The 23,175-nt window shown below is 52.5% G+C and overlaps 2 protein-coding genes across 5 annotated transcripts in view; one reads left to right on the forward strand and one right to left on the reverse strand.

Annotated features, from left to right (window-relative positions):
* Dok7 (docking protein 7) overlaps positions 1-4,229 on the forward strand; it is a 31,269-nt gene extending 27,040 nt beyond the window's left edge. For 3 of the 4 annotated variants that reach the window (XM_006503899.4, NM_001348478.1, XM_006503900.3), the window contains 2 exons: positions 2,938-3,090; positions 3,386-4,229. In XM_006503899.4, the coding sequence (XP_006503962.1) occupies positions 2,938-3,090; positions 3,386-3,516 (284 nt within the window). In that variant the 3' untranslated portion in view covers positions 3,517-4,229. The remainder of the gene's footprint in view (positions 1-2,937; positions 3,091-3,385) is intronic. The other variant, NM_172708.4, reaches the window with a different exon arrangement.
* Positions 4,230-7,879: 3,650 nt separating this feature from the next.
* On the reverse strand, positions 7,880-22,089 carry Lrpap1 (low density lipoprotein receptor-related protein associated protein 1). Its single transcript, NM_013587.3, has 8 exons — positions 21,869-22,089; positions 18,785-18,929; positions 15,547-15,668; positions 14,543-14,663; positions 13,921-14,079; positions 12,366-12,448; positions 11,240-11,416; positions 7,880-9,776 (listed from the first exon to the last, which is right to left on the reverse strand). Exons 1-8 carry the CDS (start codon positions 22,079-22,081, stop codon positions 9,714-9,716), a joined length of 1,083 nt encoding a protein of 360 aa, NP_038615.2. The 5' UTR covers positions 22,082-22,089; the 3' UTR covers positions 7,880-9,713.
* Between the last annotated feature and the right edge of the window lie 1,086 nt (positions 22,090-23,175).

A 23,175-nucleotide genomic window follows, 5' to 3' on the forward strand; every position in this document is an offset into this window, starting at 1 on the left:
TGTCAGCAGAGGAAAGCTGGAGGGCGTGGCCCTGACAGGGCGAACCCTGAAGTGTTGGGAGAAGCTATAGGTCCAGGGTGGCTGGCCCTGGGCCAGGTGGCTGGAGGCCAGAGATACCCCTCGCTTTGTCTCCTCGTCAGTGGGTGCCACAGATCCCTGGGTCTTTTTCAGAGCTGAGTGGTGCCTTTGGAAGGCCCTGTAGGTAAGATAGAGCCCAATCAGACCCAACAAGGCAATGTGGTAGGAAGCAGTGGGTGGGACCACAGGCAGGCAGGGTCCGCACACTGATCAATAGGAGACTCCCAATCCCATCTGTGGCTGGGGTTTTATGTCTCTGTTGCTCAGCCTAAATTCTGGGTCCATATAGTGTCTTTGGTTCAGGGTCTGTCCTGATATCACAGAGTAGCAAGGTTGGCCCTCACTGTTCAGGCATCTACCTCTGCTTACCATGTCTCTAAGGCTGCCAGTGTTTTACTTTGATATGGTAGATACCCCACCCCAGGATCAAAGGGGCAGAGATGGGGGAGGCACCACTGAGAGGGGGAGAGCCCTCTCCCTCTGAGGGCAAGGGCGGGGTCACATGGGAGGCAGGACCTTGACTCTGATGGGACATGTGAGTTTGCTCTGGACCTGACTAGTATCAGAGATGTGACAGGTTATAGCAGGTGATCAGCCTGCAGCTGCAGGAAGGGAGACGAAAGAGATATCTCATTGTCTGTTGTGTTCTACTTAAGTATTTGAATCTTAAAACGATGCTGGCCAAAGCTAAAACTGAGTTAAAGTGCCAGGAAGGACATGGGACATGGGAGACCCACATCTTCCTGAGCATCTGGCCGTGCCTTCTTGGGAAGATAGTGAGTTTAGCTAGAGAGGAGGCATCTCATGGAGTCTAAACAGCACTCCTCTGGCCTAGGACTTTGGATGTCTGTTGGTTCTGAAACTTCCATCTATCTCCCTAAGTTTAGGCTTCAGGTTTCTCCTGCTTCTCCTTGTTCCGTTTCAATTCACCTGCCCAGACAATCTTGGGAAAAAGTGGATCTAATCTGAAATGCCCAGACTTGGGAAACATATTCAAGCCCACTGAGACCTGGAGCCTAGCCCCAGCTCCCCCTCCTCTGCCTTCAAAGGCTCCATGCTGAAGCCTGGCCTTTCCATTCTTAGACCCTGGGGCTCTACCCAGACCCCAGCCAAAGCTGACCTGCCATGCATGCCCTCTCCTCCTTCCCTTAGCCATGCCCCTTCTGCAGTCTGCCAACCCAGTCCGGGGTGGGGGGCACTTCCTTGCTGCCTGACAGGCAGTGCAGGCTAGTACTAGCTCTCCCTTCACCCTGCTGGCTGAGCCTCCTTGGGGAGGTTTTCTTCTGTTGTGATGGATTCTCTGTGCTACAGATGCACCAGATTCTCAGAAATCCTTCGCCTCAGATCAGAGATTTCCTGGGGATTGAAAATGCTGAGCCTGCCTTTGCTTGCCAAGGGCTAAGACAGAATGTTCTGTGAGCAAGCAAAGCCGGCTCTCTGATTTGAGGCCAGTAAATGGACGTCCCATGTGGCCCTGTGAAGTAGATGAGCCTCACCATAGCTTGGACAGGACAGGACTTTTAGATCTCCAAGGATATGCACTGTGTAGTAGGGTGTCTGCCCTGGAGTCCCCAAGGCTGGGGAATTGGGACAGAAGTGCTCAGTTGCTTCATTGAATAGTGAGAATGCACACCCTCACAACCCTGGGGGCTCATCTGGCTATATTGGCTGGTACATATGTGACTTGGGAACTAGGGGCCTCTCTGCCTCTGTCTCTCTGTGAAGAGCAAGCTGTTGCCACATACCACTGTAGCCATGTTGGCACCAGGGATGGGGAGGAAGGCGGGAGGTCCTGGCTGAGATCTTCAGGTGGTGCTGTGTCATGGTGGTCATGGCAGGGTTGACAGGATCCCTGGGACAGACAGGCAGAGCCTGGCCTCTCTCTGAATATGGGGTACAGAGACAAGCTTACCTGAGGGGCTCTCCGTGTCCCCAGTCTGAGCCCCAGCCCTGAATTGGATTCTGCAGTCTTGGCCTGAGCTATGGGGGCAGGGAATTCACCAGCCCCTCAGTGTCTAGGCTGCTAGTTCTTGGAATAGAGTACTTGCTTAGCACTCTGAAATGGCGCTTTGTGTCCCATTCTATGTGATTGTCCCCCACCTCATAGGGACATAATTATGAGAGTGCCACCAGAGAAAGGTCTTGATTTTGCTAGCTGTGTGCAGGGTCCCTGGGCCTGCCCGGAAGGGGCTGGGGCCCATCCAAACGGTTCACTTAGCAGCAAGTCTACCATGAGCCCCACTTGCTGGGCGTGGAGGGTCCCTTTTGCTTCTTGGACTGTGCACATACTGCCCACCAACTGCTAGGATATGGAACAGGGGTAGGGATGGATTCTGAAAAGAGAATTCAAACTGCTGAGGTATCCTGGAGGAAGGGGGCGGGTGTCCATTTTGCTGGGGACACAGATGAAGCTGCTGGCCGTACTCCACCCACACAGGGGGTCCTGATGGGACTTACCCAATCTATTGGGAGTTACTCCAGCAATTCCTCCTGCAGCAGGACAGAGAAGAGGGTCAGGCAGAGACAGCAGGGATATGCTGACCCTGGAGAGGCAGGAGAGGAAACATTGCACTCAAGAGGGTACCTGGGAGGATGTAAGATGAGGTTTGAAGGGACAGAGGACAGGCCTTGTGGGATTCATAGGGGTGAGTGCCTGGACCAAGTAGGGGGCAGTGTTTGAGTCCTAGGATCCCAGCACTGGCCCCAGTGGGAATGGGAGAACTGGGGAGGGTCTCCAAGGGAGGTGGAAGGTGGGAGGAGGGAGGGCACTGGCCCATGAGGGGTGGGGAAGCTCTGTTGAGTGGCCTTTGGGGGTATCTTATATCTCCCAGCTATATCTCAGAGGTCTTCTCTCCACAGGATCTCCAGGGCGGGTGGCTGCTGATAGCCCTGGGCCTGAGCGACCACACAGTGAGATGCCCACGTATGTGAATATCCCCATCAGCCCCATCTCCAGACCGCAGCTGCACTACATGGACTTGGAGCTCCCGGGGGCCAGTGCTGGTGTTCGAGGTGAGTTACAACCGGGGACCTCAGGGGGTAGTTGTGATCTTAGCACTGGGCCTGAGCCCCAGGTGCATCCTCAGATCCTGTAAGTGACCTTCCCAAACATCCAAGACCTTCAGCTCCTGCCCCCACCCACCAGAGTTCTGACAGGATTGCTGGGGTGGGAATGGAGACAGATCAGAGTGCCCACCAGCTCTATCACTTGGGGCGCCTGCAGAGAAGAGGGACCGGCAGGCTGGAGCAGGGGCGGCTGGGCTGGGGGATGTTCCTGTTGGGTCCACTCACTGTGGGCTGCTTTCAGGGGCCAGCACCTCCCGCTATGCCCAGATTGACATTGCAGCTACCGAGACAGCACATCGCGTCGGGGTCCGGCATGCGCAGACTCGGGAGGAACGGTTACCAGAGTTGGAGCAGCGGAAGAAGGGGCCCTGAGGCTGGGACTGGCTGGGCACATGGCCAGCTGGACTGTCCAACATGGCCAGGCAGGGATGGTGGCCTTTTGGGGCTAGAGACCTTGGCCTGTCTGTGTACTCTGGTGGTCAGTAATTGAAGCTGAGTCTTGACCTCCTGCTGCAGTGGAGGCTGTGGCTGGTCTTTGTGCATTGGAATGAGTAGTCAGAGGTTCTGGGCCCAGACCATATCAGTTCATTCCAATATGTGAAAGGCATGTAGTAGCCTCCTTTTTGCCAGCAGGGTCTCTTGCCTCACTGGTGGCCAAGACTTGACTTGAACAAGTTCTCCTATGCCATGGGGCCACCAAGAGACCCATCTCCAGGAATCGGTAGCCTCAGCATCTGACACAACAGCACTACTAGCTGCCCGGTTGAAATGGAAAGTCTCCCAGGCCTGGAATGCAAGCTGTATTACCCATCCTGGACGAGGTGACCACGATGACAGTTTGCACTAGCAGAACACTCTGCACTGGTCCTGTACTCAGAGGGACCTGTGACTTGCCACTGGAGCCCCCTCCCCTTTTCCTACAGTGTCTCTCTTGAGCAAGGCCCTGTACCTTGGGATGAAGACCAGGGTGGGGACAAGTCTGTTTCCACTTGTCATCTTGTTGGGACCTACTCCAGCAGTCGGGTACATGGTTTTAAATCCCCACTGTTACATTTTTAACAATTTATATTATTTTCCAAAAGCTGTGAGGTCTTTCACATGTGATTTGTGCTCTGGACTGGATGGGAACAACACCTTGCTGCTGAGCCAAGGGGTTTAGGAATGGGCACGTATGGTGGTGCCAGGTTGGCATTTACAGATGCCCCTATCGTTTGACATTTCCAGGACGGAGTTTCTGGGGTGGCAGCTCTCCTGCCCTGCCTGCCTTAGAGCTATGGGTAGAAGCTTTGGCAGAGACTCCTCCCAGAAACCAATCCCATCCTTTTCTCTTCTGCTTTTCCTCCTCCAAGGAGTCCAGTTGTCTTTGGTTGTCTGATGTGGGGATGAGAAGCATCCTGTTCCTTCGAGGGCCCCTGGTGTTGGCAGGTAGCTCATGCCACCCACAGGTGTTCACTGGCTAGCACAAGGACATCACTGGCTGCTGACACAGCTCCTCATATATGACTGTCTTCAGGGAGTTAAAAGTTTAGGAACTGAGTGTGTGTGTGTGTGTGTGTGTGTGTGTGTGTGTGTGTGTGTGTGTCCATCAGTGATACCAGCTCATGGGGAGCTGAGCAAAAATGACTGCCAAGAATCTGAGGCAGCCTAGCTGAATTGGTGTGTTTTGGGACAATCAGGACTCTTTCAGAATAAACAGGAGAACTAGAGTTCAGATCCCCGGTGCTCACAAAAATGTAGGCGGGTGTGGTGGCCCTTCTGTCATCCCAGCCCTTGGAAAACTTCCTCAGGAGGAAGCTGGCATATCGATGGCATACCAGATACACTGCCATATTGGAAGATATGGCAGGATTGATGAATTCCAGGTTCAGATAGAGACTGTCCCAAATTTTGTGCGTACAATTAATAAAAACATCCAGTATCAACTTTGGGCCGCCACATAAGTGCACACACATGTGATTAGGTAGCCTCCCCACATTTACCCACACATATAAACACACACACACACACACACACATACACACACACACACACCACATATAGCAACAATTTTATTTCATATAAATGGCATTCTAAGTAGGCGTTGCCTACTGAGAAGCCATACCTCCACCCCACCCACCTGCCATCAATCACTGTGAGAAGCCACGCTGCCATTGAGACCCAGCGTATCTGGTAACTCACTGTGCATGTGGACCTTGCTGGGCAGTTGGACATTGCTGATGGGTGTGGAGGCTCAGGTGGCTTGTCCTGCTACAAGATGCTGCCCCCTGGTGGATGGAGGCTGAGCAGGTGCACATCTTTCTTCCTCATTTGTTGTCAAAGCCTTGTCTGGAGGACTGGGTAGATGTGCCTGCTGCTGTCAGGGTGTATGTTGGTGGTGCTCCTATTTTCATTTCCCTCGTGATCAAAGGAACCACAGATTCTCAGGCACTCCGTAACCCAGAATGGCTCCTCTGCGTGTCCTGCTTTTAGCTTTTTTTTTTTTTTTTAGCTTTTTTGAATTGGGCTGTTTATTAAGATAGCATAGACGAACACTTGCTAATAATGTTTGACATCAGTTTTTTTTTTTTTTTTTTTTTTTTTTTTTTTTTTTTTTTTTTTTGTAGCAAGATAGGATCTCATGCAGCTCAGGCCAGCCTCAGATTCACCATATAGCTGAGGATGACCTGAACTTCTGATCTTCCTACGCCTATCTTCCAAGCACCAGGACTACAGGCTTGTACCACCACACTCAGCTTATGCTGCCAGGGACCAAACCAGGGCTTCATGTGTGCTAAGCAAGCATACCACCTGCTCAGCCACACACCCAGCACCTAGATCTAGACTTGCTACTAAAGATAGCAGCCCCACCCATCCTCCGATTTCAACTGTCTGAAGGTTTCTTGTTATTATGTCACTATATGAGCATGTCCATCTTGTGGTCACCTGTCAGTCTAGGTTCAGCCCACCCATTCTTCACGTGGCCCACGAGGATAGTCTGTGCCTCTGTGTGCCCATGTCCTGTGCTTGCTGCATGCAGCTCTGGTCACGTGACCGAGAACTCCAGGGCAGCAATGCCCAGCGTCTCTACTCTTCCCTCCTTGCTAAACAGTTATCCTTGGAATGCAACTTCCTGTGACCACCATTCATACATGGTCAACACTGCTCTAATTGTGTGGTCTCATCTCAGAATTTCCCAAATCAGGCTGCAACCATTTTTTGGTTGGTGGTGAGTTTCTTCTCCAAGCTTCTGAACTATCCCAGGGAAGAGCTGTTGGCTGCTGTTGGTATCACAGCCTTCGAGCACCTCTCCTGGCCTGAGTCCCATGTTTTCTTTCTTGACTTGAAGTCTTCATCTTCAGGAGCATCAGGAACTGAAGAAACGGTGCATAACTGATGCTTTGGAACCCACCTCTAGAGCTAACTCAGCACAGGTGCTGAGGTTCACACATTTAGATACTGTCCCGGCACACAAGCACACCGTTCGTTATGCCTCTCACTTTCTGCTCAGTCAGGTTGCTTACAGCTAGAACAGCTAGGAGTGAACTTGCTATGGTATTCTTGACTTAGGACATGCACACATGATAGTGCCAGTGCAGGTTGTATGGTAGGGTGGTGTGGTTTCACCACAGCACACTCCACTGCATGTGTGCATGTGTATGCACACACACACACACACACACACACACACACACACGTATACATATTCATATCCAGCTGGGGACTCTGCACTCAGCCATCCCAGGGGAGTGGTATTTAGCAGCATCACACTGGGAGAATCTGCGATTCCCCACCACCTGTACAAGTCAGCTGCCCCTTCTCATGCTGCTGGCCATGTGGATCTCTTCACTGGTGAAGAGTCTACGTGATCCTTTTGCTCTTTAAAAAGAACTAGCTGGACAATTCTCTATGCAGTTTAGGTTAGCCATTTCTGATGTACTACAAATATTTCTTGTTATTATGTAACAACAATCTTTTTGGATGTAAGATCTGTGCTCAGGATAACTTGAACTTCTGATCCTCCTGCCTCCACTTCCTCAGTACTGAGATTACAGGTGTGTGCACTATACCCAGGTCATGAGGTGTGGGGGACTGACCACAGGGCTCTGCGCATGCTAAATGGGTACTTTGCTAGTGGAGCCCCAGCCCTTCATTTTCTGCTGACTTTCTTTGTGGAAACTTTACTGAGCAGATTTCCAATTCTGATGAAGTCCAACAAACTTTTCTCAAGTAGACCATTCAGCCCATTTAAGAGCTTGGCCTAACTTCAGGAAAACCATTTTTCCTGGGCTGTCTTGTATGGTTTTGTTGTTGCTGTTGGGAGACAGGCTTTCTGGCACTCCCTCTGTAGACCAGGCTGGCGTTGAACTCAGGCTGCCTTTGCCTTCTGAGTGTTGGGATCAAAGGTGTGTACCCCACAACCCTCATCATCTCCTAGTTCTTATCAGCATGGTTTGCACACCACCTACGACCCATTTTGCATTGTGTCTGAAGCAAGGGGACCTTAATTTTCCCCAGTGAGCCAAGTGGCTCCAGCTCCTTTTACTGTGAAGACACTCTTCTGTCAACCCAGTCGCCTCTCTTGAATCTACAAGTGCCACTCAGGTCCCTGCATCCCAGTGTCTCCCCACAGGTCATCCAGCATCTATGCCATCTACCCACCGACCTGCTGGCTCCTTTCTGCTGTCATTCTTTAACTGTGAGCCACCTTGGCCTCATAGGACCTTACCTTTGGGTTGGACAAGTAGGACACAGGTCATTTTCCCCAGAAAGAATGCTTTAAAAGATATTTTATTCATTGTGTGAACCCATGTGCCGTAGCACGCATAGTGAGAGGACAACTTGCATGAACCTGTTCTCCTTTACCATAATGTGACTGGTGACCTGTCAGCCTGAGGACTTTCAGTCACTGTTGCTAGGTGGCAGAGCCTGCTAGCCAGAACCGCATCTAAGTTTGTAGCTTGAGGTTCCCTTGCGGTGGGAGTCACACTCACCCAGGGAAGTTTGCAGGATCTGATATCTGAGAGCTTAGTCAGGAGTGGCCTCCTGACTAGAGATCTGCTCCAGAAGCAGGCAGCTCCCACACAGGTCACACCTCTCCCTAACATAGCTGTGGGCTCTCTATCACTCACTCTGAGATGGTTCACTGGGCTGTATACTGCTATGTTACTTCAACGTGCCCATTTCTAAGCCTTAGCATGCAGCCATGGCCTCTGGCTCTAGGGATGGAGACAAACATTAGTGAAGGTGCATCTGACAGCCAGGCACTCCCCCAGCAGTTGACTCTGAGCCTGAGTCCCCTGGGCTGTGAGGCACAGGAGGCTTTGGTGTTGGGCTGAACCAGAAAGGCAGAGCTGAGACCCTAGCAACAAGAATTTCTCTGAGCCTCAGACACTGCTGAGGGTTCTGGGAAGATATCTACTAGTGCTCAGAGGGACACATCCCAGCTGGCCTGGATGGTGGCAGACACAGCATGGGTGAGGGAACCACACTGCCTACTGTTCCTTGCGGCTGCTGTCCTTAACCCATGGGCTTCTTGCACGATGATGCCCTGGGAGTTTCACCCATATATGAGTATCTATGAGTGGTCACCTGTGTACAGGTACACATGTAAGTGTATGCACACATCAGAGAGTGGGAGAGTGCCTTCTCCCATATACTCCACCTTTGTTTATTTGGCTGGGATAAACTTTCTCTGCCTCTCAAGTGCTGGGACTGCAGGTAAGTAAACACAGCAAGGCTCTGCAGATCCAAACTGTAGACCTCAAGCTTGCTGTATGAACATTTTACTCACTGAGCCTCTTTCCGGCTGTGATATTCTTAAACATGGTTAACTGCGCACCCCTGATAGGCAGATTCCAATTTCTGGGCTGAGATTCAGCGGCTAACAAACTCAATGGCCTGATCTTCCAGGATCAGCTGCTGGGGTCAGACAAAATTTTGGCTATTCTGTGTGAGGGAACAGAGACTGGATCTGGAAGCTGATCAGGGTCTTTGGGGGTGGAGGGGGCCAGAAAACGTTCGCCCTGCAAGACCTGCAGGCTTTCACCTCTGCCATCTTTGTCCTGAAATCTCTTGATTTAAAACTGTCTGGGGCCAGATCCCCAGAGAGGGAGAGGGTGCGTGAAGCAGGGAGGGAAATGCTTCCAGTGGGTAGACTAGTCTTCGCCTTCCCCCTTCATCTGTAACTTAATTTGCCATGGCTCAATGGACCCATCCTTCGAGATACCAGGCAAGGACTCGAGGGCTCAAAACTCTGCCATGTATTTAAGGACTCTGTACAGAATGTTTCCAGTGGCAGGCAGGTTTATGTGATTTCAATATAAACTGTTGTGCTGCAGCTCGGAGTCCAGTCCTATCTCACTGGTAGCGGTACCCAAGGCCCTCGTCCAGGGTGGTGACAACTACACTTGCTTGAAAGAAAATAAGTCCTTGCCAGCCACTGTAGGATCAGCTTGGTATTTCAAGGGATCCTCCTTGCCACGGTGGTCAGCCACACCAGTCACCTCAGGTCTATGCAAGCCGATGACATGCTGACAGCTCCCGGTGTCTTCAAGTGTTCTCTCTAGGCTGCTGCTGGTGGCTTCTGGTCCTCAGAGCTCATTGTGCCGAGCCCTTGAGACCCTGCTAGACAGGTCCTGTAGATGCTTCTTCACCTGTATAAGGGGACACCTGTCAGTGGGGACACCATGGCAAGCCTGCTATCACGAGATCACATGAGACAGCTGAAATCCAGTACTACACACTCTGGCTCATCTTCCACTACATAGCCACCCAGACCATGTCATAAGTAAGGACAGAGCTCAGCGCAGACTCAAAAACAGAAGGAATGCTAAAAAACAAACAGCTGGAAGCAGATCACCCCAAAAGACAATGACACTGTGGAGACTCTATGGTGGCTCCTGAAGGAGGTGACTCTTCCTCACAGTGGTGGATGCCTACAGGGGCGGTCACAGAGAACTCTACTTCTGACCCCTTAATTCCACAAGGGCACAAACAGCCACACTGACCTATCAGACACGGACCTGGCTTGATCTGTGGTTTTAATGAGTTCTCTCACTGACAGCTGCTAGCACTACCCTTCATATGTGACCTGTGGTTTGACGTCAGTAGCTGGCAGGTCTCAAAGCATACTATGGGGTTCTGGCACCCCTAGTTTATGGTCCAGATTCACAGGGTCCCTCATTGCAACAAGTCTCTTGGTGGCCAGGGCAGCCAAGAATGTGCTTGAATTTTAGTCCTGTGAAAACCCCCAAATCCTATGGTAACCTCAACAATGGCCTCTGAGCCCCAGAGATTTAGGCTCCTGCTGTTCTATGCACTATTCCACTTCTCAGAGCTTATTTATCTTTGCGCAGTTAACTCTCTGCTCAACCTGAGAAGGTATAGGAGGGAATCGCCCATGCTGGCCACAGCCCCAGATCCTTCATGAGACAGGTGTGCTGGGTCCTCGGGGTTCCCAGCACATGTGGGGACTGCTGACACAGCTGGTCTGCCTTTGCTTGTTCTGCTTCCACTAACCCAGAGATTGTTTCTTTTTTTTTTTTTTTTTTTTTTTTTTAAGATTTATTTATTTATTATATGTAAGTACACTGTAGCTGTCTTCAGACACTCCAGAAGAGGGCGTCAGATCTCATTACGGATGGTTGTGAGCCACCATGTGGTTGCTGGGATTTGAACTTTGGACCTTCGGAAGAACAATCGGGTGCTCTTACCCACTGAGCCATCTCACCAGCCCCCAGAGATTGTTTCTTAAAGGGCTCCTGGGGACCCCACTGCCTCTGCAGGCCACCTATGTCATATCCCCGTGTGGCCAGTCTGGGATCCAAGCGCACACCTCAGCAGGCCAGGAAACAGCTCCCTGTCCAGAGGCTCCCTTGGCTGCTACGACGCTGGCTGCCTTCCATGTCTATCTACAGGCATGCACATCTGATCTGACATGTTGTCTACAGGCACAGTGTCTGCTGAGCATCTCCCATGCTGAGTACCCAGCCACTCACAGTTCCAATGGACTGCATTTGTGTTTCCCTGAGTCAGGAGGTCATGTTTGTCTAAGACCCAAGGGAAGGCTGAACAGGACTGGGCGCAGGGACAGAGGAGTGGAGGACGGCATCCCCACCTTGTAGCCCAGCTCCTTGGTCTTCTCCTCCAGCAGCACGTATTTCTCCTTGTTGCGGCTGATGTGCTCGGGGTCGCCGATGCTCTCCACGTGCTTCAGCTTCTGGTGGGAAATCTCCAGCTGCTTCTGGTAGTGGTTGTGCTTTTCAATTTTGGCCTCAAAGTGCTTGAGCTCCTCCTAGGACACATCAGGAGCTTAGTCTCCCCCCAGTCGGAGCCCTGAGGTGCCTGTCTCTTGTCCACCGATGGTCCAGGCCACGGCTGGCAACTCCCGGGCTGCACGCCTGAGAACTGCACATGCTTACTGCTACGAGTCTCTAAACAGGGATTGTCCACCAGAACCTGATAGCAGTGGGGACCTTTGAACTCCCATCCCTGGATACCTTCTTTCCCGATGACTCGGGATGGTCACCCATCTTCTACCTTCAGGAGATCAAGACTAAGGCAGGCTGGATTTGGGGATCTAAGGTCTCTTCCCAGGGCCACAAAAGCTACACCCTCGTGAGGATAGCCTTGTGCCCACCTCACTGGCCCTGCCCCTTAGGGCTCCTTTGCTTCTCACAGGTTGCCTGCTGCTGGAATCTTCCCTGCCTGCTCCCTTTACCTCCTGGGTCCAGTGATCACTGGGAGGTCAGTGGTGGCCTCCAAAAACGCCACCTCTGGAGCTCCTTGGGCACAGACACACTGGAGAAGTCTTGGATGACTTGGGGACCTTGACTATACAGGTCCCAAGCAGGTCCTATCCTACCCTAAACAGCAAGAAACTCTCAACAATCCCATTCAGAAGGTATTGCCCCCATCAGCTTCCTGGAGCTCCTCCCACACCGCACGCTGGGCCAGGCACATGGCCGCTCATCCCTCTCAGCCCTCACAGCACAGAGCAGGGCAGGCCACCCCACCATGCTGCACACAGGAAGCACTGGCACTGCTGGCGTGAGTGGCGTGTGCCCGCCTGCTACCACTTGACTGCCGACCAGGATGATGGGGACAGCAGAGGCCAGGGGCAGGAAGGAAAAGGGTCAGGACAAAAACACAAATGCACTGTGGGATGAGGAAAAGGAACAGAGAACCTGGCCCCATTGGAGACCACAACAGAAGGCGACACAGCTTTGTCCCTGTTTCCTTACCCTGAATGACTCCAGTTCCTTCTCAGTGAAGTTGGCAGACTGAGCCAGGTCCCACAGATCTATCACCCGGGGCTCTTCAAACTCTGCAGGAGAGCAAGGGCTGTCTATAGGTGGCAAGTCAGGACACACCTCGGTGCTGGGGGCCAAGTGGCTTGTCATCCCAAGGGAATAGTGTGGGTTGCAACTTGGGAGCACTAAGTACCTGGTCTGTGCTCACAGCTCCAGCTTAGATGCAGCTTGATTGAAACCCGGCTGCACCAGTGGAGGGGGTCACATGCTCTAGACCCAGAATCAACTGCTACCCCTGCCCAGGGCCATCAGCCTGCTCCTGGCTCTCAATCAAGGGGGTGGGGGAAGTGACTGAGAGCAGCGGTGTGACAGGACCATAAACATCCAGCTGGGCACTAGGGAGGGCTGTCACCAAGTCAAGGCTGAGGTTTGCCCATTCACATTTTAGCTCCCATGATCCCTAGACTAGGTTCCCTGGCCTCAGAAAATCCTGCTGTCCACAGGGCCCTTCCCATCCATGACCCAGGAGAACCCTGGTTCTCCAGAGAATATAGGAGTTAGACCTATATTCCCACAGGCAGGCCAGTGGGAGAAGCCGAGGGACTTTTTGGATGCAGCTCTCTAGGAGATGGCCCATGGAGGGCAGGATGGTGGATAGAGAAAGTGGTGACACGCAACACTGACCATGGCCAGGCTCCCTTTTATAGCCCCACTGGCCTGAGACAGCACGCAATCTCTGGAGAGGGAGCAATGACTTCACAACAGTCCTTGAGCCCAGCCCCACAAGAGCACGCCATGCCTGCAAGGCCTTGCAGGTGCTCCCCAGAAGGTTTGCCTGGGCCCATGCTGTCTAAGGCTGTTCATGGAGGACTTTGTCTGTTGCGGGACACAAAACTAGCCCTGCCTCCCCAGTCCCCCACAATGCCGCCTCCTGGAGCCCCAGGGATAGACAGCAAGCCTGGCCCTAGCACTCATGTAAGTCTTGAAAGGGTGGGGTTGTCACTGCAGCAGAAGCTGGCACCCTGTTTGATACAAGGGCCATAGGCCAGCATGGACCTTTGGCTATCCCAGACTGGGCTCCACTGGCAAGGGGGTTCAGAGACAGTCCTGTGTGACGTTTACCAAGGCTGAAAGACAGCCTGGATGGAGGGCCACTCTGCTACCACTTCAAAATAAGTTTGATGACAGGGCTGATGGCCGACCCAGAACAATTTTCAAAAAAATTAACCTTTATTTTATGTGCATGAATGTTTTGCCTGCATGTATGTCTGTGTACCATAGGCAGACAGTGCCCGCGGAGGCCATTAGAGGGCACTGGATGGCCTGGGCCTGGAGTTACAGATAGTTGTGAGCTGCTATGTGGGTGCTGGAGATAGAACCCAGGTCCTCTGCAGTAGGCCAGTACTCTGAATCGCTGAGCCATCTTCCCAGCCCAGACACTTATATTACAGCTCCAGGAAGTGGGGCCCAGGACAGGCCACTGACAACTGAGTATGACAAGTATCCTAGATACTCCTGGGCCCATGCACCTGTCCCCAGGGCTTACCAGTGGTGGAGCCATAGCCCTGGTGGCTGACCTTCCGCAGGCGGTCCAAGCCCTGGTTGATACTGCGCAGTCTGTCCTTCAGCTCACTGTGCTTGCTGATCAGGGTGTCGCTCTTGATGTGGGCCATGTCCGAGGGACTGAGAAGGTTCTCATAACCTTCTGTGGAACAAGACACAGAATGTTTGACAAGAACTGGCATCTTAGTCGCCAAGATGGCTCCACGTCCACCCACAGGCCATACCTCTGCAGCTCTCAGAGCTAGCTAATAATGGATGTGCTTTCTCAAAGCATCTAAGTGTGGATGTCTCAGCACCTGTACCCAAGGCTTGCCCCAGGGGTCTCCATGGTCCCTAATGCCTCCTACTTTCTCAGGCCCCCTACTTGGCAAGGTCACACTACTTAGAACTCACGGTGGCTGGCTTAGGTTAGAGCGGTGGCCTGTTACATCAGGGCACCTCAGTCACCCCAGAAGCAATCTGTAGAGCTGTACTGACTGATATAAAAACCGTATGCATTCATGAACATGGGTAGAAACATAAGAGAAGCGTTCCCCTCCCCTCCCCACAACCCTAGGCAACCGTGTCCCACTGTGCCCACCCAGAACACACGGGCGTGGGCAGACCTTCAGCTCTGCTCAGTGTGTCTAGCAGCACATTGTACTCCTGGATCTTCTCTTTGTAATGCAGAAACTCTCTCCACAGCTTGTCCAGCTCTTCACTGGAGAATTTCCCTGATGTCTTTGCCTAAGAGGAAACAGCCTGGGTGACCATGTCTGTCCAGTCATCAGCACACCCCAAGGAGTTAGGCGCCTATCAGCTGCGTCCTTGCTCCAGGGCAAAGAGCTTGGGGCTGTTCTTACCCCCAGCAAGCCTTGTGACCCTCTCCTAGGTGTGTGCACCAGGAAAAGAAAAATCAATTTGGAAGCTCCTGATGGGCAGTGCCTCTGTTCCTTGAAGTCCCGATTTGACAGGACTGGACAGAGAAGGAAAGGGAAGGACTCTGCGGAAGGGGCCTACATCTGCCTAACTCTTCCCGCTGTGTACACATTGAGAACAGCAGGGCCATCCTGATAGTCCAGCAGGGACCAGATCAGTGTAACCCAGACAGGCTATCCCAGGAGCTGGACCAAGTGAGCCTGTGGCACCGAACCAATGCCATATCCCAGTGTTCACCCCACACCTGTGCTCTTTGCTTTGTCTGCACCACAAAGCAAAGGTGGGCCACACCCAGTGCTGCCCACTTTCCCAATCACAGTATCAAGAGCCCACGCCAACATCTGTACACAGCTGAGGGTCCCTTTCCTAAGCCCAGAAGCAAGACCACAGACCAGACAAAAGAAAGGAAACACAGCTACCTGACCTGACTGACAACTGTGTGATTTAGCCACACACCGTGAAGAGCACATCTAAGACTGCAGTCCTGACAGCTAGGAGCAGCTCTGCTGAGCAAGAGTAACCAACCAGGACAGCTCAGACTTCACAGAAAGGAGAACATGCGCACAGATCATGTCTCGCGGTGGAGCCAGCAGCCTGAGTTGGTGTAAAGGTGACAGCAGACACAGAGCCCCCCAGTCCCACATCGTTGGCACGTGTTTCAGAAGACAAGGGGGAAAATGGGAGGTGGTACCTTGTGCCACAGCTTTTCCAGCCTGGGGTCCCCCAGCTCATCCTGGGTGTCTTCATTGAGGGCGTTGCTGTGCACCATCTGGGCGTCCTTCCTCCCATCCAGTCCGTATCTGGCCAGGATGACTAGAGAGGGGGCATTTGATTTTTATTGGACACTGTCTCCCTTACTAGGCAGAAGCTGCCACAGGAGCCTGTACAATGAGTCTGCTTCTCCTTTTCTAGAAGATTCCTTTCACCCCCCACTGAGCGGCTACACGAGACCTGGGGGAGACACGCACCAGCTTAGGTTCCCAAGGCCAGGGACTCACAAGGCATCCTGGGTTCCAACACAGACGCTCCCTGCTTGAGCCCTCCTAAATCAGGAGCTCATGGGCAGGGAGGGTATGTGCTGATGTTTGGACTGAGCAGTCTCCTGACATCCTGTCAGAGTGATGGCTAGGAGAGGCTGGCCAATAGGCACCTAGCCTCTGAGATGTCCAGGCTCTATGCATGCCCACAGCCCTTCCACTCTGGAGGTCTTGGCACCCTTTGTCACTCACACACAATGGGCAAACCTGCCAGCTGACTTCAAAAATGACTGTCCTGTAACTTCCATGCCCCTGCCAGCCAGACTACCCTGGAACTTGCATGCCACGTGAAGCCACCCATGCCTGCTTGGTGAGAGGGCTTGCTTGATCCCTGCTCTTAAGGGCAGAGAGACTCCTAGGCCTAACTTCTGCTTAGCTGCTGGGGATCTGTCCCTCACCTGTGACCCTGTCTTCTCTGGAAAGGGTACAGAATTTCTGTGGTGCTACTTTGTCATCTCTAAGCTGGTGATCCCAGTATTTTCTTGGGCCTTCATCCAACAGCTCTCATTGGGCAGTTCCACATGGCACCATGGTCTCCATGCCCTAGTGGGTCAGGGGACACATGGTTCACAATGCAGCCTCCCACACTGTTGCTTCTGATGGGCTCTGCTTTCAGTCATAACCTACCCTGCAAGTGTCCCTGCTGCTCAGTTTACACTCTGGGGGATGGCTACCCTTTTCCCAGGCCTAAGAATAATGGTGCTTCATAGTGCCTAGAAGCTTGAACCCCCACTCCCCTACCCCCGGAGATGGGAGTAATACACTGCAAGGCTTGCATTCCCACTGTCCTGCATCTCTGATGACCACAGAAAGCCACTTCTACTGATGGGTCAGGAGATAGCTGTGAGAGGACAGCGTGGGTGCGTACACCGTGACTTGATCTGGACTCCATTCGATCTAACTTAGATCTTACAAAGCTATTTTAAAAGTGGGCAGTGGCTTGAGCTTCTAACCTATGATGATTGGGAGGCTTAAGCAAGAGGAATGCTTTGAGTCTTGGCGTTTGGGCGCAGCCTGGGCAACACAGTAAAATCAGTACGCTCAGATACCTCTTAGCCTCAGAGCCAGTGCCTGGCACTGCCTCTGCAGCTCTGCTGCCCAGCCCCAGCCTGCTCATTGCTTGCTTGCTACCATGGAAAAGAGCTGGTCACCCCCAACCTGGGTCGCCTTGGTGCCCAGGGTGGGTCAGGGTAGGAGGAGAACTAAGTGGGGAACTCGAGCTCCATTAGACTTGGGCCCATAGGCAAATTGCTCAAGACTTCAGAGTTGAGACTGAGCAAGCTCCGAAGTGCTTGCTCTCTATGAAATGGAGTCCCAGGGAGCTGAGCAACTCAGGAAGTTCCCTGCAGTGTCCAGGCCCAGCCTGGGGAATGAGGCAGCCCTGGGAATGGCAGTGGGCATGTCCCTGAACAGCTTCCCCACAGGACTGAGGCCATGTGAGGTTTTGCACTGGACCGGAGGGTCTAGATGATGCAGTTCCCATGAGACTAGCCCTTAAGGATCTGGCCTGGCCCAGGTAGAGCTGGTTATAGTTAAGGGGCCCAACCCTTCATATGATTACCAGCAGCATCTGTTTCTTAGACAGAAACAGATAGACTCTGCATTTTGGTCCCCCAGATGAGGGGCCAGTATTGACAATAACTTGAGCAGTGAAGGGAGGGTCCAAATGGACCACACCCAGAAGGTGTCCTGCACCCATCTCCAACAGCAAGAGCTCCACCAAGGGCTTAGAAGGGTCAACTTCATGTGTCAGCTCCTAATCCTGTCAGGTCTGCTGCTCTATGAGCCAGACCCTGTCAAGCTGGAAGAAGCTAACCCCACCCAGGACACTGGCTAGCCAGACGACGGTGGTCACCAGCTCTCTTCCTGGCCTTCTGCGTTCCTCTATTTCTGAGCCCAACTCTATCTCTGCAGAGCTGGCTGCTCACTTCCTTCTGGCAGCTCCCAGCCTCCTCTCCTAGGAAGCCAACTCCACACTCACCATCAAGCCTGAGGAAGGGACTCTATACAGAGCAACTCCTGCCATAGCAGAGACCTTAGCACTGAGGGTTAGTTCTGAGGAAGCTGCTTGTATGAACCATGGTTACAATTCAGTTGCTTATAACAGCCAACATTAACTCCCATCACCCATCCTGCATACCAGTAGTACCTTACAGAGGGCACTACCCTCAGTTTGGGACTACTATGAGAGGCAGGGCATGCCTAGGTCACGTGGAAAGCAGTGTGTTAGCACAAGGAGTGGGGGTATGGCAGTGATGGGGGTCAAATGTGCCTCTGGTTAGCCAGTGAGTGGCAGAGCAGGGATAGAACCTCACGCCCAGGGTATGCAGAAGAGTTGGTGGCCAGTCTATGGGCTAGGTCCCGAATGTCACAGGGTGGCACATAATGAACCCAACTCTTCCTATCAATGCCTGACTGTGGGCTGAGGGTGTGAGGAAGATGGGAGGAGAATCCAAGTGGAGCACACACCCATCCTCTAGACCTAAGGATCCATGTGTGCACTAAGTATGCACAATGCATACGCCATGTGAAACTCTGCCCAATCTTCCATGTCCGCACAAGGAAATCAAGGAAATGCTCACAACCCACCTTGCCAGCACAGTCTGAGATCAGGCCCACTTCCTCATCTGGGTGACAGCATCCTTTGCATCCGTCCTAGCCAAACAGCTCCAGAGCCTTTGGTTGCCTGGGTATCAATGTACCAAGGCCCTAGCCCTGACTCTCTCCCAACATTCATAAAACAGCACAGGAGCTTTTGAGCAAACCCAGGGCATGTGTCCTCAGGTGAGTCACCTCATAGGCTGCACTTGCTGTCACAATGTCCCCCTACTCCAGTCCCTCAACTTGGCCTGGGGGCTGGTGGCTGCCCCCGCTGTGAGAATAGGAAGGTACCGTTGAGGTTGTGGATCAGTTTTGCTTCTTTCTCCCCATCCTTATCCAAGCCTTCCACCTTCAGCTTTTTCCAGTTGAGTTCATCCCTCTCTTGTATCTTCAGGTCAGAATGCAGCTCGGCCAGCCTCACAGGAGACAGATGAAGCTGCCCAAGAAGAAAGGAGGGACATGCGATAAGCCGATGTGCGATGTACCACAGGCAACAAGGCTGACCTGGGGGAGGGGGAACTGAGAGTTCAGAGTGGACAGGGCTGGAAGTCACTGACAAGACACACAGGGACTTCAAAGACTGATGACGCCTATGTCAGGAGCCCAGCTAGAGACACAGCTGAGTCTGTGTCTGGAAATCCCAGGTCCAGGAGGAAGCCAAGGGCTGTCAGAAGGCTCCTGCAGCAGGGCACCACACCTTTCCCACGCTGACACCTGGAGCTACGGACCAGGTAAAGCATACATATCCATTGAAGGGCTGGACTTGGTGAGGAAATGAGTTATTTTTACAAGAAGTAGGAGAAGAAAAAAGAATCACCACATAATAGAAGATTAAATTTATATAAAAAAAAAAACCTTGCCAATATAATCTTACATTTTTTTTTGAGGTACCAGGACCAGATTCAGGGCCTTGTACAAAGTAGGCATGCTACCACAGAGAGATTCTTTCTCAGAATCAGTTAGGACTCTGCTCCCAGGGGACCTGAGAGGTCAGCTCCTGTAATCTGAATACATTTTGTTTAAGAGGATGAGACTGGGTCTCTGAGAGGATGTGGTAACCTGCAGAGGTTTCCCTACCCCAACTCCAAGGAGAGTCCTTTGCTCCCCACACTGCCCAGGAGTCTTCATCTTGCAACACACTGGGCACGTCAGATCGCTGAGTCAGGACAGACATGTCCCAAATCCCGTCACAGCTCATCATCCTAAGTATGTCTACGAAACAGGAACCGGGTAACGCCAGAGTCAGGGCACGAAGGGCTAGACTGCCATGAAGCAATCCCCCTCCTCCCACAAGTCTCAAATTGCCCAATCTCACAAGATAGAGGTGGGCTCCATGCCTTTGCAGAGCTCTCCCATACCCGGCTCCACTCCCTTGGGTATCAAGACAGACCTCAGCTCTTCTAAAGGTGGACTGGGAATGGGGCGAGGCAAAGAGCTCTGCCACACTTTCTCTTCCACCTCATACATGATAAACTGCAAGGATAAAACTTCTCCTGGATAGTGAAGATCACTGAGAATCCCCACAAGGCTACAACCCAGGAGAAGCCTAGGGGAGCACTTCAACTACTTAAAACAGTAGGGATGGGAGCTGATTGCACTATCGGCCTCACCCCGAAGGGCAGAAGGCCCAACCCAAATGTTTACATGAAAGATAAGAACCTGGTGCTCTCCCCCTGAGCTCAGGTGACCTAGCAGGTAGGACCCAGCTGGAAGCCTCCCTGTCTAGAAAGAAAAGCAGCAAAACTCAACCTATGTCCTCAAGGCCTAGGCTCCTTGGAAGTAGAGGGAGTAGACACAGGACATCCTGTAAGGGAAGCCACTGGAAGAACGAATGTCCCCCTCCGTTCAACAGAAAAAGTGAACGCAAATCCCCTGCAGAACTTTAGGGCTGGAGGGCTGGAATGACGTGCAGCCCAAGGCTTAGACAGGATGACGAGAGCAGCCGTCCGCACAGTGACATCAGACTGTGGACAACCAGCAGAAATATAATCTGATGCTGCCACTGATCAGTGGCCATGGTGGAGGTCCAGGAGACCACCAAGGCACAGAGTGAGGATGAAAGTCACCTGGATGTGCATGTGGAGGACTGGGGGCCACCTTCTGAGTGAAAGAGACCCCAGGATCTACGGACAGCAGACCACATTTCCCCAACAGTCTTCGACGGTACCTGCTAATGTCTTCGTGGCCCCATCCTCATCTTACTGGGTAATCCCAGGTGAAGCACACTCATCCCGTGGGCACACCCCTGGAGATGGCGGTCAGGGACAGCCAGCCTTTTACCCTAGATGGTTCCCACTGCTCCCATGCTCTTCACACAGCCACTCCCAGCTCTGCTCCCGGACCCTTCCCCCAGAAAGCTGAACTGCTTTTCCAGGCCACAGGGCTGTCCTAAACCTTTGCAGGCTGGACACTTGTCCCCCTCTTGCAGCAGTCTCTCAAAGACACTGGCTGGCCACTAAGCTGTCTGTGAGGCACCACTCCCCTTCCCCAGAAGCCAACCTCCCAACTACCTCTCCATCCAAAGTCTCCAGGGCCAAAGTTCTACACGGTTTTATTTTAAAAAATCACTTAGTTTGCAAATTATTTACTCTCCCCTCAAACTCAGGAATGTTTAAGCTGGAGGGCTAAAGGGCAACCCTCTGCAAGCTCTAGAGGAAGATAGTGTGGCTCTGAAAGAATACTTAAACAAAAGCCCAAGTCCTAGCCTAGGACTGTAATCTGGGAGGGGACCCAAGTTCCAGGCCAGCCCTCAGGCTCTGGATATCTCCATTTCAAAAGGAAGAGAGATTAGCATAGCTACTAAATCTAACTTCAGCATTCCCCAGACAGGGTGTAGTGTTTACCTATACTAAGGAATTCCAATCCCCTAAGGAACTGCTTTACCCAAATTAACCAGCTCCATTAGCAACTGGGGCTTCTGCAATCTCCATACAGTCTTATCTCAGGGCACCGTTTTTTTTTTTCTTTCATTGGAGTAAATACAGATAAAGAAAAGACTTCCAAGTCTGGCCCCATGTAGAAAGTGCCCCCCCTCCCCTCTACCTCCATCTGAATTGGCTCTTTGGAAAATTAGCTTTTTGGGCAGAGGTGTCCACAGCTAGGAAGGGTGGGTGTCACTCATTCTTTAGGGTCCCTAATTGCACTAAAGGCAACCACAGGCCCTTGACACCAGCACCAAGTTCCTTTAGGGCCTATGGGTCTCTTATTACAAGTGAGGTCAAGATGGCCCACCTGACATTTAAAGGGGGGCTGTACAAAGGGTAGGCCGTTCCCCGTCCCAGAGGTTATGTTGGCCTCTCAATCAGGGCCCTGCTCTCCTTCGCTCACACGCAGCACCTCGCCCCCATCCCCGCGCGTCTCCCTGGCCCCGCTCACCCGCTTGGCCTTCTCCCATAGCTGGTTCAGCTTCTCCATGCGGAACTCCTCCCCGGACTCGCGCTTGGCGGCCATCTCCGGCTCGTTCTTCTCTCGCGAGTACTTGCCGCCATGGCCTGCTATGGGCTGGGGCACAAGCATCAGCGGCAGCAACAACAGCACTAGCAGTTGGAGCCGGGGCAGCGTAGAGACCCTCTCTCTTCGAGGCGCCATCTTCCTCTGAAGCGCTAGCAGACTGACAGGACTGGGTCTTGTAGGACCGCCCATCTGTAGCCCCGCCCATCAACCGGTCTCCGCGAGGCCCCGCCTCCCTTCTCAATCCGATCCCGCCCACCCCAGGCCCCGCCCATATGACTGCCCACTTTTCGGTCTCTGGCTCCGCCCTGCCCAACACCAGCAAAGAGCAATTATCCCAAGGTATTTTCACGCTGGGGCTGCAAAATTCAGAGCTCACTAGCGGGGCTGTAAGGAGAAGCAGCTGGGAAAGCGCACTTATGCACCGCCCCACTCCTCGTAATCACACAAGAAGTGCGGCGGAAGATGATTTTGCCATTAAACCCGGGAGCAGCTATCTCAGCTCCGTCTTTGGGACACATCCCAGACACTTCCCCTCCGGGGTTTCTGTTTGGAAGGCTTTGTGCACTTGCCTAGTCTCTGCACCTGCAGCCCTGGAGAAAATCCAATGGACATAGTGAGGCCCAGCAAGCCTGTTGGGGACATGGCCTGGCCTGGTGACAACCTGGTGCTCGAGGAACCCAGGAGTCTGGTACAGGCACCAGCAGTTTGGGCCCAGGAGGGACAGGCAGAAGAGTCGTCTGGTAAGGATGACCAGTGTCTTAGTCAGGGTTTCTATTCCTGCACAAACATCATGATCAAGAAGCAAGTTAGGGAGGAAAGGGTTTATTCGGCTTACACTTCCATGCTGCTGTTCATCACCAAGGAAGTCAGGACTGGAACTCAAGCAGGTCAGGAAGCAGGAGCCGAGCAGAGGCCATGGAGGGATGTTCCTTACTGGCTTGCTTCCCCTGGCTTGCTCAGCCTGCTCTCTTATAGAACCAAGACTGCCAGCCCAGAGATGGTACCAATCACAAGGGGACCTCCCCACTTGATCACTAATTGAGAAAATGCCTTACAGTTGGATCTTGTGGAGGCATTTCCCCAACTGAAGCTCCTTTCTCTGTGATAACTCCAGCTGTGTCAAGTTGACACAAAACTAACCAGTACAACCAGAAAGGGTCTCCAATAGGGAGATACATGGAGGACAAGGGTAGGGGATATTTGGGGGGAGTGGTGCTTTTTTCTTTTTT

The sequence above is a fragment of the Mus musculus genome, chromosome 5 (genome assembly GCF_000001635.26).
Source record: "Mus musculus strain C57BL/6J chromosome 5, GRCm38.p6 C57BL/6J".
Taxonomy (NCBI): Eukaryota; Metazoa; Chordata; class Mammalia; order Rodentia; family Muridae; genus Mus; species Mus musculus.

What these genes read in the sequence shown, in the direction of transcription:
- Lrpap1 (NM_013587.3), bottom strand. Translation starts at nt 22,081, where the DNA reads ATGGCGCCTCGAAGAGAGAGGGTCTCTACGCTGCCCCGGCTCCAACTG. An exon ending in TATGGGAGAAGGCCAAGCGG is followed by an intron (nt 18,930 to 21,868) that starts GTGAGCGGGGCC and finishes CTTCTTGGGCAG; the next exon opens with CTTCATCTGTCTCCTGTGAG. An exon ending in TGGAAAAGCTGTGGCACAAG is followed by an intron (nt 14,664 to 15,546) that starts GTACCACCTCCC and finishes GTTTCCTCTTAG; the next exon opens with GCAAAGACATCAGGGAAATT.